Raw genomic sequence first — 15,642 nt, forward strand, 5'->3', positions numbered from 1 at the left:
CATCAAAAAAAAAAGAAGAGTAAAGTATAATAAAGGCAAGTCACAAAGATATTAGCAACACAAATAATAAGCAAAGAATTCAATTTCAGGATATATAAGGGGTTCCAGAAATTCAGTAAGCAAAGACAGACAATCCAATGGAAAAATCTCCCCCAATTATAAACAGATATTTCACAGAAGCAGCAGCACAGATGGTAAATAAATATGGTAAGATGTTACCAGAGAAAGGCAAATTAAAACAAGCTAACATTTTACATCCAGTGTTAGCAAAGTGAATAAGTCTGACAATATTGTGTTAAAAAGAATATCAAGCAATGGGAACATTTACACACAACTGGTGGAAATTTATAATGAACTGGTTTAAACACTTTGGGAGAAAATGTGGTATGACACACAATTTTTGAATATTTATGTATCTTGAAAATGTTCGTTTCTCAGTCATGTCTGACTCTTTGTGACCCCAGGGACTATAGCCCACCAGACTCCTCTGTCCATGGGATTCTCCAGGCAAGAATATTGAAGTGGGTAGCCATTCCCTCCTCCAGGGGATCTTCCCAGCCTAGGGATTGAACCTGGGTCTCCTGCACTGCAGGCAGACTCTTTACCCTCTGAGCCCCCAGGGAAGCCAGTTCCCCTTTTGGGTATGTAGCCTGAAGAACCACTGGTACACGTGCACCCAGAGCCATGTGTAAGAGCATTCATTGCAGCGCTGCTGGAACAGTGAAAAATATTAACTAGAGACAATTTAACACAGACAAGGCAATGGTAAAATGTTGTGATGTAGTCATCCCAATATTATAAAACTGTGATGGGGAACATGTATGAATTATAGTGTAATAACATACCAAATGACAAAGAATTACATACTATGAAATCAATTTTTTCTAGCTCAAAAAACCTAAATAATTACTTAAGAATATACTTAGATATGGTAATACAGGGGTTAATTACAATATTGAATGAAAGTAGTGAGTTGCAGATGGAGAAGGAAATGGCAGCCCACTCCAGCGTTCTTGCCTGGAGAATCCCAGGGACGGCGGAGCCTGGTGGGCTGCCGTCTATGGGGTCGCACAGAGTCGGACACGACTGAAGCGACTTAGCCGTAGCAGTAGCAGCAGTGAGTTGCAGAAGACCAGAGTATGACACCATTTTTATAAAGCTCTAAAATAAATGAGACTATGTATGATTTAGAGGTACATAGATTTATGTGGTTTTACACATAAAATTACATACAAAAGCCAACGATAAACTGAAATGGTAAGCACAAAATTCAAGATGCGATATTCCTGCAGAAAGCAGGTGGTTGGGTTGATGAGGGGGCACACAGGAAGCCTGGACAGAATTGCTTACGTTGTGGCTTATTCTTTGTGTGATGTGTTCACTGGTGTCTATCTTGGTGTCATGTTTTTTAATTTACAAGCGTGTCGCATATATTATTTCATAGCATCAGATGCTGCATGATAAAAACTGAAGCTTTACAACATCGTTTTGCTGAAGTGGCTGTGCTCCCAGCTCTTCCTTCCTTGGTTGCTCTTTTGTGTACCCTCGAGCTCAAATCAGGGTCACGGGCCTGAAAGAAGAGCAAAGTGTGTTGTGAGATAAGGGATACAAATGCTGTTTGATTTCAGCTCAGAACTAGGGATCTTCCCAGATCAGATGTTGTAAAATGAGAGAGCTGGTCCTCCACTCCTCTGTTGCATCATGTTTCAGTTTGGAGGCTCATTTTTCATCATCTGCTCTGCCTTTAAAATGCCCTGCTCAAGTTCATGTGGGCTTCGAGCAGCCCTTGACTGCTAAATGCCTTCCCATTCCACCCTGCTAAAATTGAAAGTTGCTTTTACACATTTTAAAGGAAGAGCAGAAAAAGTTCCTTTATCTTAATTACAATTGTTAAATATATAGCTTAAGCATGCAACAAAGGCTTTTCTTCCAAATATGTTGGAGTGGGAAACAACAGTTGTTAATAAATTTAAGTCATTTTAATTCAGATTGGTTTCTTAATCATATTCAGGGCAAATAAAGCAAAAATCCAACTACCCATTCCGCCCCTGGGGCCACTCATCTTCCAGAAACACTCCATCTTGCTGGGTTTCCCCCAAACAAGGTATCTTTCTTACCTCACCACCATCTCTGCACAAACATACTGTCATCTCTTCTAATGCTCAAACCCGAGTTCTTCCTCACCAACTACCTTTTGCAGCAGGCAGGGGTTTGATGGGTTCGGGAGACTGAGGCAGAGGCTAAGAGACTGGGGGAGCCAGGGGGAGTAGGGTGGTCTGGGGTGGGAGTTTCATGTGAAATAGACATGCAAAGGAATTAATGGCAATCAGAACCACATTGCAGGTTTTGAAGTAGATAGAACATGTGTACTGAGGTTACATAGCCCGGGGTCAGGCCCCCTAGCTCTGCCACTTTTTAGTTGGGTAACAGTTGAATTTCTAAACTTCTTAGAGTCTCAGCATCTTCATCTGTAAAAATAGTTACTAATACCTACATCCTAGGGTGGTTGTAGGATTTGACTATGTTTACAAACTGTCAATGCTCAGTATACACTCAAATGCAGTGTTTTATTTGCATTGGATGAATATTGAAATTATAGAGATTCCTTCTAGCTTGTTGATAGAGATGTAGATTTGACTCAGTATAGGGTGATTTACTTGCTCATCCTTGAATGCAGATTTCTTCACACTCCTTTTCACTGTTGAATCTGTTTCCCGAGCCTTTACAGCCACTGAACCAAAAGCGAGCGCAGGAATTGACCTGTTTGTCATAATACCATCGAACCACATATTCACTACAGTTCCCTGGCTGTAGGGGTTCCAGACATCTAGGATCTAGGGTGAGAAAAAGATAGCCAGTTATTATAAGTTTTTCTTTCACTGAAAAGTAAAAGCTGTATGAAGCTTATTCTCTATGCACACTAACACACCAACTAAGAAAGTGTGATTCTAAGTTACGAAAGCATTCCCAAATACCCAAAGTATTTCCTCTACCACCTGAAACTTCACCATTAAATATACATTCCCTTGAAAACATTGAAGTTTTTGGTCTTCATGAAATCCCATTAAATGCTTATTTCCCTGAAAGCATAATATGGTGAGCCTTCTTTAGCTTATACTCTTGTGAGTAACCTTGAAATTATTTATTAGTTTTGATAGTTTTTGTGTGGAGATTTTAGGGTTCTCTGTGCAGAGAATCGTGTCATCTGCAAAGAGTGACAGTTATGCTTCTTCCCTTCCAATTGGATATGCTTTATTTCTTTTTCTTGCCTGACTGCTGAGGCTGGGACTTCCAGTAGTATGTTAAATATGTTAATAGAAGCTGTGAGAGTAGGCATCCTTGTTTGTTCCTGAATTTAGTGGAAAGGCTCTCAGATTTTCACCACTGAGTATGTGAGTTTGCATAAATGGCCATTTTCTCCTTTTTTTTTTTTTTCCCCCAGTTGTGTTTGTAGTTCTTCTCTGATCATTTCATCTTATTTTTGCTTCTCTCACTGTGGTTTGATGACTTTCTTTTGTAGTATGCCTGGATTCCTTTATCTCAACATTTCTTTTAGGGTAGATTTAGTGTTGCTTAATTCTTTTAGTTTTTGCTTGTCTGAGAAATTCTTTATCTCTCCTTATATTCTAAGTGTTAATATTGCTGGGTAGAGTATCCTAGGTTGTGGGTTTTCCCTCTCAGCCCTCTAAATACATCATGTCACTCCCTCTGGCCTGCAGACTTTCTGAGGAGAAATCAGCTGATAGCCTTATGGGGATTCCCTTCTTTTATGACTCTTTTCTCTCTCTCTCTCTTGCTACGTTTAGATTTCTCTCTTTAACTTTTACTATTTTAATTTTAGTATGACTTGGTGTGGGTCTCTTGGGTTCACCTTGTTTGGGACCCCCTGTGCTTCCTGTATCTGGATCTGTCTCTTTCTTCAGATTTGTGAAGTTTTCAGCAGTAATCTCAGCAAATGCATTTTTTATCCTCTTCTGTTTCTCTTTTCCTTTTGGAGCCCCTTTTGGTGCAAATGTAGGTATGTTTGATGTTACCCCCAGAGGTCTCATATGTTGCATTTGTTTTTTGTTTTTGTCTTTCTATCTATTGTTCTGACTGGGCAATTTCCATTATTCTATCTTCCAGATCACTTATGTGTTCTTCTGTGTCATTTATTCTGTCTTCATTCCTTCTAGAATATTATTTATCTCAGATATTGAATTATCTGTTTTATTGTGTCTTCTTTATGTTTTCTAGTTCCTTATTAAAATGACTTGTGTCCAGATCATTTCTCTTCCCTAATTTAATTAGCATTTTTATTACTAATGATTTGAATTCTTTATGTGATAGGTTGCTTATTTATGTTTCATTGTTTTTTTTATTTTTCAGGGGTTTGCTCTTTTGCTCTTTCAATGGAGAGTAGTTCCTCTGCCTTTTCATTTTGCCTAGCTTTCCCTGTCTCTGTGAATCTAGATGAGACCATTACCTGTTTTGGCTTTGAAGAGGTTTTCCTATGTGGGAGTGTCCCTGTGCGACCTCCATGAGCCCAGTGCCTTTTCTGGGAGAGCTGGGTTTGATGTGGGTGCCAGCCACGTCTCTCCTCGGGGTGTGCTGGCAGCTGCCATGCTGGTGAGGGAGTGGGGCTGGAGATGGAGGAGCTGGGGCTGCAGCCAGCTGTGAGGCACAGTATCTTCTCTGCTCAGTGGCTCTCCCCACCCTGTCAGGGGCAGGGCCTGCTCCCAACTTGCTGGAGTAGAAGCCCTGAGGGTCAGGCTTGAGCTGACTCTTTGCCCTTTAAAGTGTGTGTTTTTGCTTCTCCCCACTCTGGGGTTTTTGCTCCAAAGGAAGAGAGTATTGAAGCAAGTGGGGCTCGTGTGCTCTGACCATTCAAGCACCTGTGGTTTGGCTCCAGTGCACCCCACAATCTCGTCTTTTCTGCTGCTGTGGCCACCCCAGATCTAGTGCTAGGCTGTAGCATGAAGTGAGTGGGGCTGTAATGCTCCCTCATCTTGGGCTGGCAGCAAGGTGGCCCTGGGAATTCTAGCAGCTTTGCTGCAGACAGAATCTGGGCTGCTTCCGGGGGGGGGCCACTTGAATACACGCCAACAATGGCTGCTCTCTTTATGTCACAATTTTCTTTTAAAAAGATCGGCTTTTACAGAATAATAAAAAACATGACCTTCTAATGTCAGTTGACAAGTTTTGGAAACACTTCCACTTATCCAAAAAATATAAAAAATTAAGCTAAGTGGAGCTACAATAATAAAGCCATTTGCTAAATCCCTTTTTTATTTCATGGTTGTCCTTAGTGCCTTGGTTAGTATTTCTTACTGAGAAAGTAATGCCAAGGTGGGAAAATTCCCCAAAAAGGCCAAATAGATGCTTGCTGCCTGACACTTGTTGTTTTGTGCAGTAGTTTACATGTCATAAGCTTCATTTCTCAATAGCAAGACAAGCCCTTTCTCCATCTGCCGTAACCATTTCGCCAGATTTGAAGTATATCTCAACTAATTTATTTTCTAAAACTGACCACTAACTTCGCCTGTTTGGCCAAATGGAAGTGAGCAGTGGATTCTATCTCCCTCCACGCTTAAAACACAGTAACTAAGTAATGTCTGTTTCAAGTCAATCTAAGCTGCTTTGGGGCAAGGATATTGTCTCTCTTGCATGTTCTTTAGAAACTCTGTATATGTAATGATTAATTTTTATGTATATTAACACCATAGAAAATATGTTGGTGAATCAGAACCTAGATTCTAGCTTCTTTCTCTTTCTTCCACCCAGGGGTCAAAACTTCAAATGTCTGCAGTCATGAAGGTTCCAAGTAAGACAATAGGGGATGGCAGGAGCTATGGTCAACGTGAGAACGGCATCCTCTCTAAAGGCATTCACATTTTAACAATAACAATATACACTATAAGACCTTCAAAATTTTTGATCAAGTTTGTTCCACGACCCCCCAGTTCTCCAATTCTACACATAATAAAATGAAAAGTTTCTTTTGCCCTCCTGTTTAGAACCAGAACATGCTCCCTCTGCCTCTGGGTGAGATTTTAGAGACCATCCTTTCTGTGCCTTATTATTACAGATAAAGCAGCCGGTGGGCAGAAATCTCTTACCTTTGTGCACAAAATTTGCTGGCTCTAAGTTCGAAGTGAAACTTGGAGTCCTGGTTCCCAGGCCCTTGGCCTGATCCTCAGGAGGCCTGAGCACTGGCCCCAGGATGGTGGCAGCCTCAGGGGAAGGAGCAGCGGCCGGGCTGGCAGTCCAGGTCCACTCTGAAGGCTCCTTCTCTCTGCCCTGGGCCCCGGAGACGCGTACCTGTGCAAAGAATCCAGACTTTTGAACCTGGTGAGATCAAGTCAAGAAAGCTGGTTTGCTTTGGGGGAGATTTAAAGTCCAGCACTGCTGCTGCTCCCCAGTTTTTCAATGTTAGTTATTTCAATAAAAGCTCAGGAAGTGATGCCTCTCCTCTGTGTCAGGCATCCCCAAATACCTGAGTTATGGATTTTCTGACCACCTCATGCAGGTGTGAGTGTGTGCACACACACACACACACACACACACACACACACACACACACATTTCCCGCTGCTAGGCACAAATGCTTTTGTTCTGGGCCTTTCAGAGAGATCTACCTGCAGGGCACAAAACATGTGAGTTTGAGAGGAGTTTCATCTTCATCCTTTTCTTAGTCAGTTGTGTGAAGAGGGAAAATAATCACTATTTCTTTAACTTTTTTTTTTTCATGGCCTTTTCCTCTCTGTTTTCTAACACTGGAGAACTTAGCAATATATTCCAAAATCTCTACCACAAACTCAACCAACATTGAGATTGGGAATTGGAGTGACCGAGGACAATAATACACCTAAAATAAAAACAAGAGTAATCACTTCTCATCTCATCCTATTATCTGGACCCCAGCAAATGCCAAATGCAGCAGGGTGCTTAGCTTCTGAGAAGTTCTGGGAAATGTATGCTAGCTAAGGAGTGAAGGATTATAATTTCAAAAGCAAGTTTTCTGAACTAAGAGTTCTAAGTTTCATCTAAATTTATGATATGTAACGAAACAAGAAGGAAAATATGTTTTAGTTAAAAAAAAAACAAACCAACAGTCACACCAGTTATTCTTGACTACAGTTGCCAAGAGCTAGAACAATCTTTTATGGGCCCAATTAAATTCTTTTTCTTTTTCTCTTGGACCCCAGCTACACAGAGTTGAATGGGTCATTTATTTCAGTCCTAGCACGGTCTGGTCATTTATCCTTGCAAGGCCCTCCCTTGTTTGTTTGTGTTTATTTGTTTATTTAAATAAGCAAACCTGTGAACTAGGTAAAGTCATTTTTGGGGCTTTCTCACCTGTGGTTCCTGTCATCTTGTGACCAGAGCCAGCTGTCATCATTAGCTGCTCTCTGCCATCTAAGATGTTCCACTGCTTTTGATTCTGTATACACATACAATGCTTTGGCCACCTGACGTGAATAGCCAACTCATTGGAAAGGACCCTGATGCTGAGAAAGATTGAAGGCAGAAGGAGAAGAGGGCAACAGAGGATGAATTGGTTGGATGGCGTCACCGATTCAATGGACATGAACTTGGGCAAACCCTGGGAGATGGTGAGAGACGGCGAAGCCTGGCGTACTGCAGTCCATGGGGGTCACAAAGAGTTGGACATGACTTGGCAATTGAACAACAACATACACACACAGTGGGGAAGGGCTAGTTAACTTTATTACTCATGTATGTATATTTTTATGGTAATTAAGTGATTATCAGAGCAAATATTTCCATTCGGACCGATCTGGTCATCAGTGTATGTAAAGGGCACTCAATTCAAATGCAGTAGTGTTATTTCACTAACCAGAGACACATCTTTTGGTACAAATGGAGGTAAAACTGTGGGTCACTTGTCATTCCTTTCTTTCAGAATGATCTTGTATATACCAATGACAATTTGAATATGAACTTTGTTATATTTGTAGAACTAGAGAATTTTAAGATGAGGGGAAACCTTTATCAGTAATTCATTTTCTACAGGGGAGTCTAAAGAACCAAATAATTAATAATTAATGATCTAAAACTGTCCCCAAATTATTGGAAAGCTAGTGGCAAAACTAGAAATACCTTTTTCAGGAAAGAAATACTGAGACTTGTGGGGTTTTTTTTTTTACTTGCATATATTTCATGTTAAGCCAAACTAAGTTAAAAGCTTTGACTGAGGAGTAGTTTATCAAACATAAAGAAGACAACAGACTTCAGGGCTGCACTTGAGATACACTATCTGTCGAGTGAGAATGTTCTTTGAAGAAGTTTACTAGACAGCTCAGTTCTCTTAAAGGAATAACTCAGCCCAAATAGCCATCTTATTCAAGTCTTACAGCCTCATAAGTTATTCTTTGCCTCTTGGAAGTCTAGGACTGTATGTTTCTTTCTCAGTTACATCATCATTTGGGAATTTTGACTACTAGAGCATTATACCTTAGGTTCTAGAACAAGTGAAAAAAATTTTTTTTCATAAATGAGAATAATTTTATCTTTTGGCTCCAGGGGATTTCAGTTTATTTAAACAAATACATAATTGTTTGCCATTTTTATAATTTTCTTATTATAAAAGCAAATGTGTTCATTGAAGGGAATTTACGAAATCTGGACAAGCAACAGGAAGAAACTAGAAATCACAAGTGATTCCACCTCCCAGAAATAATTGTTGCTGACAGATGGTTTATCCCCCACCCCATCTTTTTTTTTTTTTTTTTAATATGCATGTGTATTTTTTAACAAAATATATATTGTCTGATTTTCTGGTTTTTTTAAAAAATATATTATGCTTCCATATATTTTATTGTAACTCTATAACACCATTTTGAATACAGAATATACATAATTACAATGGTCTTTTTTAGCATTTAATTTGCTTTTTTTGTTTGTTTTTCTGTGAGAAGCCACGTGGCTCATTCTGATCAAAGAACACACATATTTGAACCTTCTGAGACAGTTCCCTCCAAAAAAGTTTTACCAATTTGTACTCACTAGTAAGTGTCTTTCCTTAAACTATCACCATTTATGAGACATTCTGATGGGAAAAGGAGATAAAGCTTAATAGGTGAAAAGTCCTTCAACTGATCTGCGTAGCCCTGCCAGCCTGTACACGACTGTTGCCCTGCCTCCCACTACCCCCAGTACCTCTGGCTCTGACCTTCCGCTCCCTCCTCCTCCTCATTCTGCCTCAAGCTCTCAAAGTCAGCCTACCCGCCCCAGCAGGAAATGTTTGTCCCCAGCAGCAAAGCCAGCCAGCACGAAGGCTCCCCGTCCAGAAGGTGCATGGTACCTTCCAGTGCTCCATACTTGGCCCTGATCATGCAGGAGTTAATCTTTAATCCTGTCCTCTCAATCATTTCTTATTTCACATGTGTAAATATCACTTCCCTGATAAGCCAAACCACATTTCTTTCTCTCTCTCTTTTTTTCCCTACCTTCCTGCCTTGCTTCTTTATTTAAAATCTTTATAGCGTGGAAGAGTAAATATTTGCCACTGGGTAAATTCAGAATGGGTAAGAGAGAGAGACAAAAGGGGAGAGAGATGGGGTTGGGCGACACTTTAGATTCATTATCCAGTTCCTCTAGGCTTTACTGTTTATTTTATTTTTGGCTGTGTGCTGCATGCTGTGTGAAATCTTAGTTCCCAGACTAGGGATTGAACCTGTGGCCCCTGTAGTGGAAGCAGAACAGAATCCTAACCACTGGATCACCCGGGAATTCCCTCCTCTAGGCTTAATGTCATCATTTTAAAATAGGGGAAGATTAGACCCTAACATAAAGCTCCAATACTTTGGCCACCTGGTGTGAAGAGCCGACTCATTAAAAAAGACCCTGATGCTGGGAAAGATTGAGGGCAGGAGGAGAAAGGGGTGACAGAGGGTGAGATGGTTAGATGGTATCATCCACTCAATGGACATGAGTTTGAGCAAACTCTGGGAGATAGTGAAGGACAGGGAAGCCTGGTGTGCTGCAGTCCATGCGGTCACAAAGAGTCAGATACAAGTGAGCAACTGAACAACAACAATACCTTCCAACTCTGAAAGTGAGATGTCAGCAGCCCAAAATTTTACTGGTAGAATATACACCAAACTCATGATAATGGCTGCTTCTGGAGAGAAGGGGAGGAGAAAGAAACTCTAAAGGAAAATAGCAAGGACTTTATCTGAAGCAAGAGTGGTGAACAAAGGGAAACAGCAGTTATATCTGGTGGTGGGCTTGCCAAAGTTTGCCATATGCCATCTCTGTTATTATTAGTATTTTTTTTTTTAATAAATCTTAACCCTAAACACAAGAAGCTGCCTCTCAGCTCTGCACATTTCTGCTCCTGCCACACACCAGCCTGCCTTGGAGGAGACGAACGTTCCCAGCTCCAAGTTAGTTGGGCACATACAGTAAAACACAGCAGAGGGTCTGGGGCCCGTGAGGGCTGACACCTGGATGCTGGGCCTGCCCTGGGCAGCCGGACAGGCAGATGTGTACCATCAGTCCCTTCCAGCCTCAGTGCAGATCTTTAAGGGGAGAAAACAGCTTTCGAGCTGCATCCAAGAATGTGAACGGGTGACCTAAAGGAGGATTCCTAACCAGGCACCACACAATTCCAGCGGGACCTTTGGTTTCTGACCTCCAAACATTTTCCTCGGAATTCATTACCCTGAACCTTGCTTACATTACAGGCAAGCTCTTTGAACCTGAGCTCCTGTCTCCCCTGGACAGATGCTGATGATCAAGTACATTGGCTCATGTGCTCAGACTTGGCTTTTTCAGCCAGCTGCCAGCTGGCTCTATTGCCCATGCCTTCAAGATATCTGGCTTCCAGGTTCTGACCTTGACTGACCCTTCCTAGAAAATAGTGCTTCTTAGCTAGGTCTCTCGACACTCCAGCACTTAAACTGAATACTCTCTGTCTGCATTTAAGGTTGCTGAGGACTGTGAGGGGCACGTTGAGTTTGGGCTGTGCCTCTCTGGATCGCCTGAAGCTTTCCTAGAGGTAAACTGCAGGGTTTTATTCTGTTTAAACCTTCTCATACATTAGTATAATGTCCTTCATTCTGGCATTGCTCAGGAAAAGTTATTGACTGTTTCTAATGACATATTTTACAAAAGAATATTCTGGTAATAATGCCTTATTGTACAAATGAGGAAGCTTTAAGAAACAGGTGATGCATGCAATGTTCGGCTCCTGTCAGGTCTGATTTCTAAGATATCATTCATTGTGAAATACACTATAAAATTTAAGTCTCGAAAAAGACCACAACTTACTAAGTAGATGCATATCAATCTCTGAAATAACAGAGTAGGAAAAGTACAAACTTTGGAGACAAGGATTTAACTTCAGAATTGATTCTTGAGTCAGTCAAGTTTGCTGACTTCCAGATCTGGGGTATTATTTTCTAGATCGGTTTGCAATATGCTATTCTTTTCTTCTCCATAGGAGAGAAACATCTTACATACTAAGGCTTATAAGTCTATGATAAGCAATATATGAGGTTTCCACAGGCTCATCACCTGGCAATTGTAATAATTAGGTGTTATTCAGTTTGAGTTCTTCTGACTACCACAATGAGAGAGTATTAATTTTACTTTGTAAACAAATAAATTATAGTGTTGACCAATATAGCCATATCTGCATATGTGGCTTAATCAAGGCCACTTACAAAACTTAGGTCTGATTTCAGGAAATCAACTTAATTTTCATGTCAGTGGAGAAACTCAACCAATATTAGGCTTAGTCTCAAGTGTTTTGAAAGTTTAAGAAGTCTTCGTGTTTTGAAAGTATTGATTATGGCCTTTGAGTATGCCTGAATAGGCTACTTCATTCACTAGTGAGTATAGTATGGTTGAGCAACCTACAAAATTTTACTTGAATAAGACATAAGGAGAAAATATAGATGCACTCAAATATTTATGTCTTTTTCCTAATCTGTCGTGGATGCTCAGTACCAAGTTAAGATATAGGCCATCGCAGACAGGTTTTTAAGAAAATTTGGCCAAAATGGAATCATATGTATGAGAGATATTAACAATTCAGTGATGTTATTTTTAAAAGGGCAAAAAAATAAAATGACTCTATCAGCAAGTAATGGATAAACTGAAGAGGATATAGAAAAGAGAGATGTGATAAGAGTTTTGAGACCTTATTATTAAATACTGATCAGAAATGATGAGGCCCTGATCTAAGGCGGTAGAAATATTAGTGAGGGGAAGAGTTGGGAGCGTAGGTCAAGGGATGATAAGAACAGACCAGAGATGACAGTACCAATGAGTGTGAAAGATACAGTGAGAACTGAGCTCCAGGCGTGTCCCAGGTTTCTTGCCGGATGCCCGGCTGGTTGGAGGGACCATATTCTATGAAGGAGATCTACAGGAGCAGCATGGTGAACACATTTCACATTGAGTGCCTGCAGGACACCCAGAAGATGATGTACACAGACAATCAAAATGTGTATCTGGGACCCAGGAGAAAGGCCTGGAGTGGGGAGGCAGATTTGAGAACTGTTTGCACACGTGGCTTTGAAACTTAGAGAAGATGAAATAAGAAGAGAAGTAGGCCAAGGACAGATCTCAGAAAAATTGAGTTTAATACTAAGGGGTAAACAGAGAAAGAAAAACCCCAAAAGCAATTGAGAAAGAATGCTCAAAAGAAGGACCAGGAGAAAGCGGACTTGCAACATCAAAAATCAGTGGTGACAGGGTGATATATGCAAAAGAGAAATTAGGTAAGAACAGGATGATAAGGATTTAGCAGTGAGAGGGTTGTTGGTGATGTTTCCAGCAGAGCTTCAGTGACACAGTAGAGGCAGCAACCTTACTTCGGAGGGCTTCCCAGAGGAATGGAAGTGAATGGAAGTGAGGAAATGGAGAGAAAGCCAGGGGGAGACGGAGAGGACGAGAGTGAGGGTGTGTGTGGGAATGTGAGTAGCAGAGATTGGCCTGTGGAATAACTTTATTATATAAAGACAGAGATAGGATAGAGGCACAGCTGACCTAAGAACTATGGATTAGGGAAGGTTTTTAGATGGGAGGATCTGAAGCCTGTTTCCTGCCTCTGGTGAAGGAGTTGGAAGTGTCGCCAGGGCTGTCACCCCTGGGAAGGAAGGTCCTGGTTTCAGAAGAGGCAGAAGGGAACAGATAGGCCCCAGAGCATAGGAGGGGACAAGTGGGTGTCACATCAGAGTTGAGGCTAGAGTCCACAGTCAGGTCTGAGAATGAAAGGACACATCCAATTCCAGTATCAAGGCAGAACCTACCTAGGGCTGCGGTTCTCAAAAAAAGCTGTCAGTGGAACCCTGGCTTCAGAGTGGCCCTCCTTATTTTTTAATTAATTTTTACTGGCATATAGTTGCTTTACAAGTGTGTTAGTTTATACCGTACAGTAAAGTGAATCATCCGTAATACATATATCCTCTCCCTTTTGTATTTCCTTCCCATTCAGGCCACAACAGTGCATTTTAGTAGAGTTCCCTGGCTATGTGGTATGTTATCATTAGTTATCTGTTTTTATACATAGTATCAATAGAATATATGTATCAGTCCCAATCTCCCAATTCCTCCCATCCACCCTTTCCCCCTTGGTATCCACACATTTGTTCTCTACGTCCGGGTTTCTATTTCAGCTTCGCACATACGGTCACCTATACCATTTTTTTAGATTCCACATATATGCGTTAATATATGTTGTTTATTTTTCTCTTCCCAGCTTAGCTCTGAATGACAGTCTCAAGGCCCATCCACGTTTCCACAAATGACCCAATTTCATTCCCCTTTACAGAAGTGGCCCTCTTTAGAATGGATCTGGAGATGGAGTAAGGACAAGTAAGTGTTGTGGGGAAAGGAGAGTAAGAGATCAAAGAGGCAGACTGAAAATAGAGATGAAAATCTTTGAGCAGCTCCTGGGATCATTGCAGGAGGGGAGAACTGAGGCCAGTAGCATGGGGACCAGGGCTAGGGTCTCACTGACAGGACGCACAGAGAGGGTGGGGCAGCTGGCGGAGTCAGCCTGCTGTTTTGGCTTTTTGTAACTGACTTCAGTACAGAGCATCCATTACTCCCACGGAAATGAGGAAGCTGTTTGCTCAGCTTAAGGCTGGCACTGGACTATGTACATCAGGACCACATCATATAAAAGGAGAGGACTTGGGGCTCCTGCTCTGCCTCCAGCCCCTGTCCACCCCATGCAGGAGCTACTCAGAGGGACTCTTCCCACACCAGCTTGACTGACTTCCCGGGGTTGCTATGGAATCAGTCATTCTTCATAGGAATCCCATAGCCTCCTTTCTACAGAGAGGGAAAAAAAAAAAAAAAACCTTTGCTGCCAGTTACCTAAGTTGTTTGCAATCTGGGAACAATTTTTCATCTTACAAATAAGGAGCTTTGTGGAAGGGGTAGACAGGGCTTCTTTCCTTTCTACTCTTTCAAGGGGGGAAAATAAATGTGGAATCTTGTTATAAGAAACTGGCTCCAGCGAATTGGCCCTGTGCATTTACATTATTTATTAATACATTTAGAATGACAAAAAGTGACTTCAAGCAGGAAATTCATATACTTATTTGCCTCGTGGGCAATTACTGGTTATGGCCACTTGGTCTGATTAATAATGTTTACTTGACTTAATTGCCCTGCTCCATTTTATATCCAGGAAATCTTTCTCCACCTGGCCACACCCTAAAACAAGGAAGGAACATGAAGTGCCAACACTGTTAGTCCCATAAAAGATAAGGATTTCTTATGTATACAGTCTTTTGAATCACAGTATAATTGATGACTTTCCCTGAAGAAAATCTTCAGATTTATTTTTTAGCCTAACAGTTGGTATAGCCTTCATTTGGGCCTTACGTATTTATTGAGCATCTACTGTGTACAAGATGAAGCACAAGTCTAGGTCCCAAGAGACACAAAGTTTAATTAGATACAGATGTCCTCAAGGAATTCAAATCCATTAGGAGAGTTAGTGAAGTGAAGTGAAGTCACTCAGTCGTGTCTGACTCTTTGCGACCCCGTGGACTGTAGCCTACCAGGCTCCTCCGTCCATGGGATTCTCCAGGCAAGAATACTGGAGTGGGTTGCCATTTCCTTCTCCAAAGAGTTAAGGAGAGTTAAGGTACCTACAAAAATAATTATTAACGATGTAAAATGTGATAGATTTCAGAAGAAAGTATAAACTTTCCTGAGATTTCAGGAGAGAGACAGAATAGAACTGATGATGTCCATGTTTCATTTCCTAAGACTGGCCCAAAAGGGCAACAGAGCAGGAACTGCCAAAGCTTTATGAACTCAGCAGAACCTTGGAAATCCTTCTGCTTTCTATATTTCACAGCACATCTGTTTGTAGGTGCTTAGTGTACATCATGTTCATTACACAATTAGATAAAATAGTTCAAATGCAAGTCTTTCTTGACTTGAGTCAACCCATTGGCTTACATCACTCAGAAAAGAGTAAATAACTGATAATAGATTTTCCCCTAAAAAATAGATTTTTAGAAAGGAGAGGAAGAAGGAATACTGAGCTTGGTATCTTAAGGAGTGATAAAAGGAAGACAACAGAGAAGGAAATTAGAAACACAAAAAGGGAAATAGGACTTCTGACATCATTTATTTTGCAATATTGCCTAGGGTAGGCTTGGGAAC

At 41.1% G+C, this 15,642-nt stretch overlaps 1 protein-coding gene across 1 annotated transcript in view; it reads right to left on the reverse strand.

The window, feature by feature from the left end:
* Positions 1-297: 297 nt before the first annotated feature.
* COL28A1 (collagen type XXVIII alpha 1 chain) overlaps positions 298-15,642 on the reverse strand; it is a 180,349-nt gene continuing 165,004 nt past the window's right edge. The window contains exons 33-35 of the mRNA XM_061164958.1: positions 6,099-6,300; positions 2,658-2,834; positions 298-1,570 (exon numbers count right to left, since the gene is read on the reverse strand). Of these exons, the coding sequence (XP_061020941.1) occupies positions 2,662-2,834; positions 6,099-6,300 (375 nt within the window). The 3' untranslated portion in view covers positions 298-1,570; positions 2,658-2,661. The remainder of the gene's footprint in view (positions 1,571-2,657; positions 2,835-6,098; positions 6,301-15,642) is intronic.

Source organism: Dama dama, chromosome 18, assembly GCF_033118175.1.
Source record: "Dama dama isolate Ldn47 chromosome 18, ASM3311817v1, whole genome shotgun sequence".
Classification (NCBI taxonomy): domain Eukaryota; kingdom Metazoa; phylum Chordata; class Mammalia; order Artiodactyla; family Cervidae; genus Dama; species Dama dama.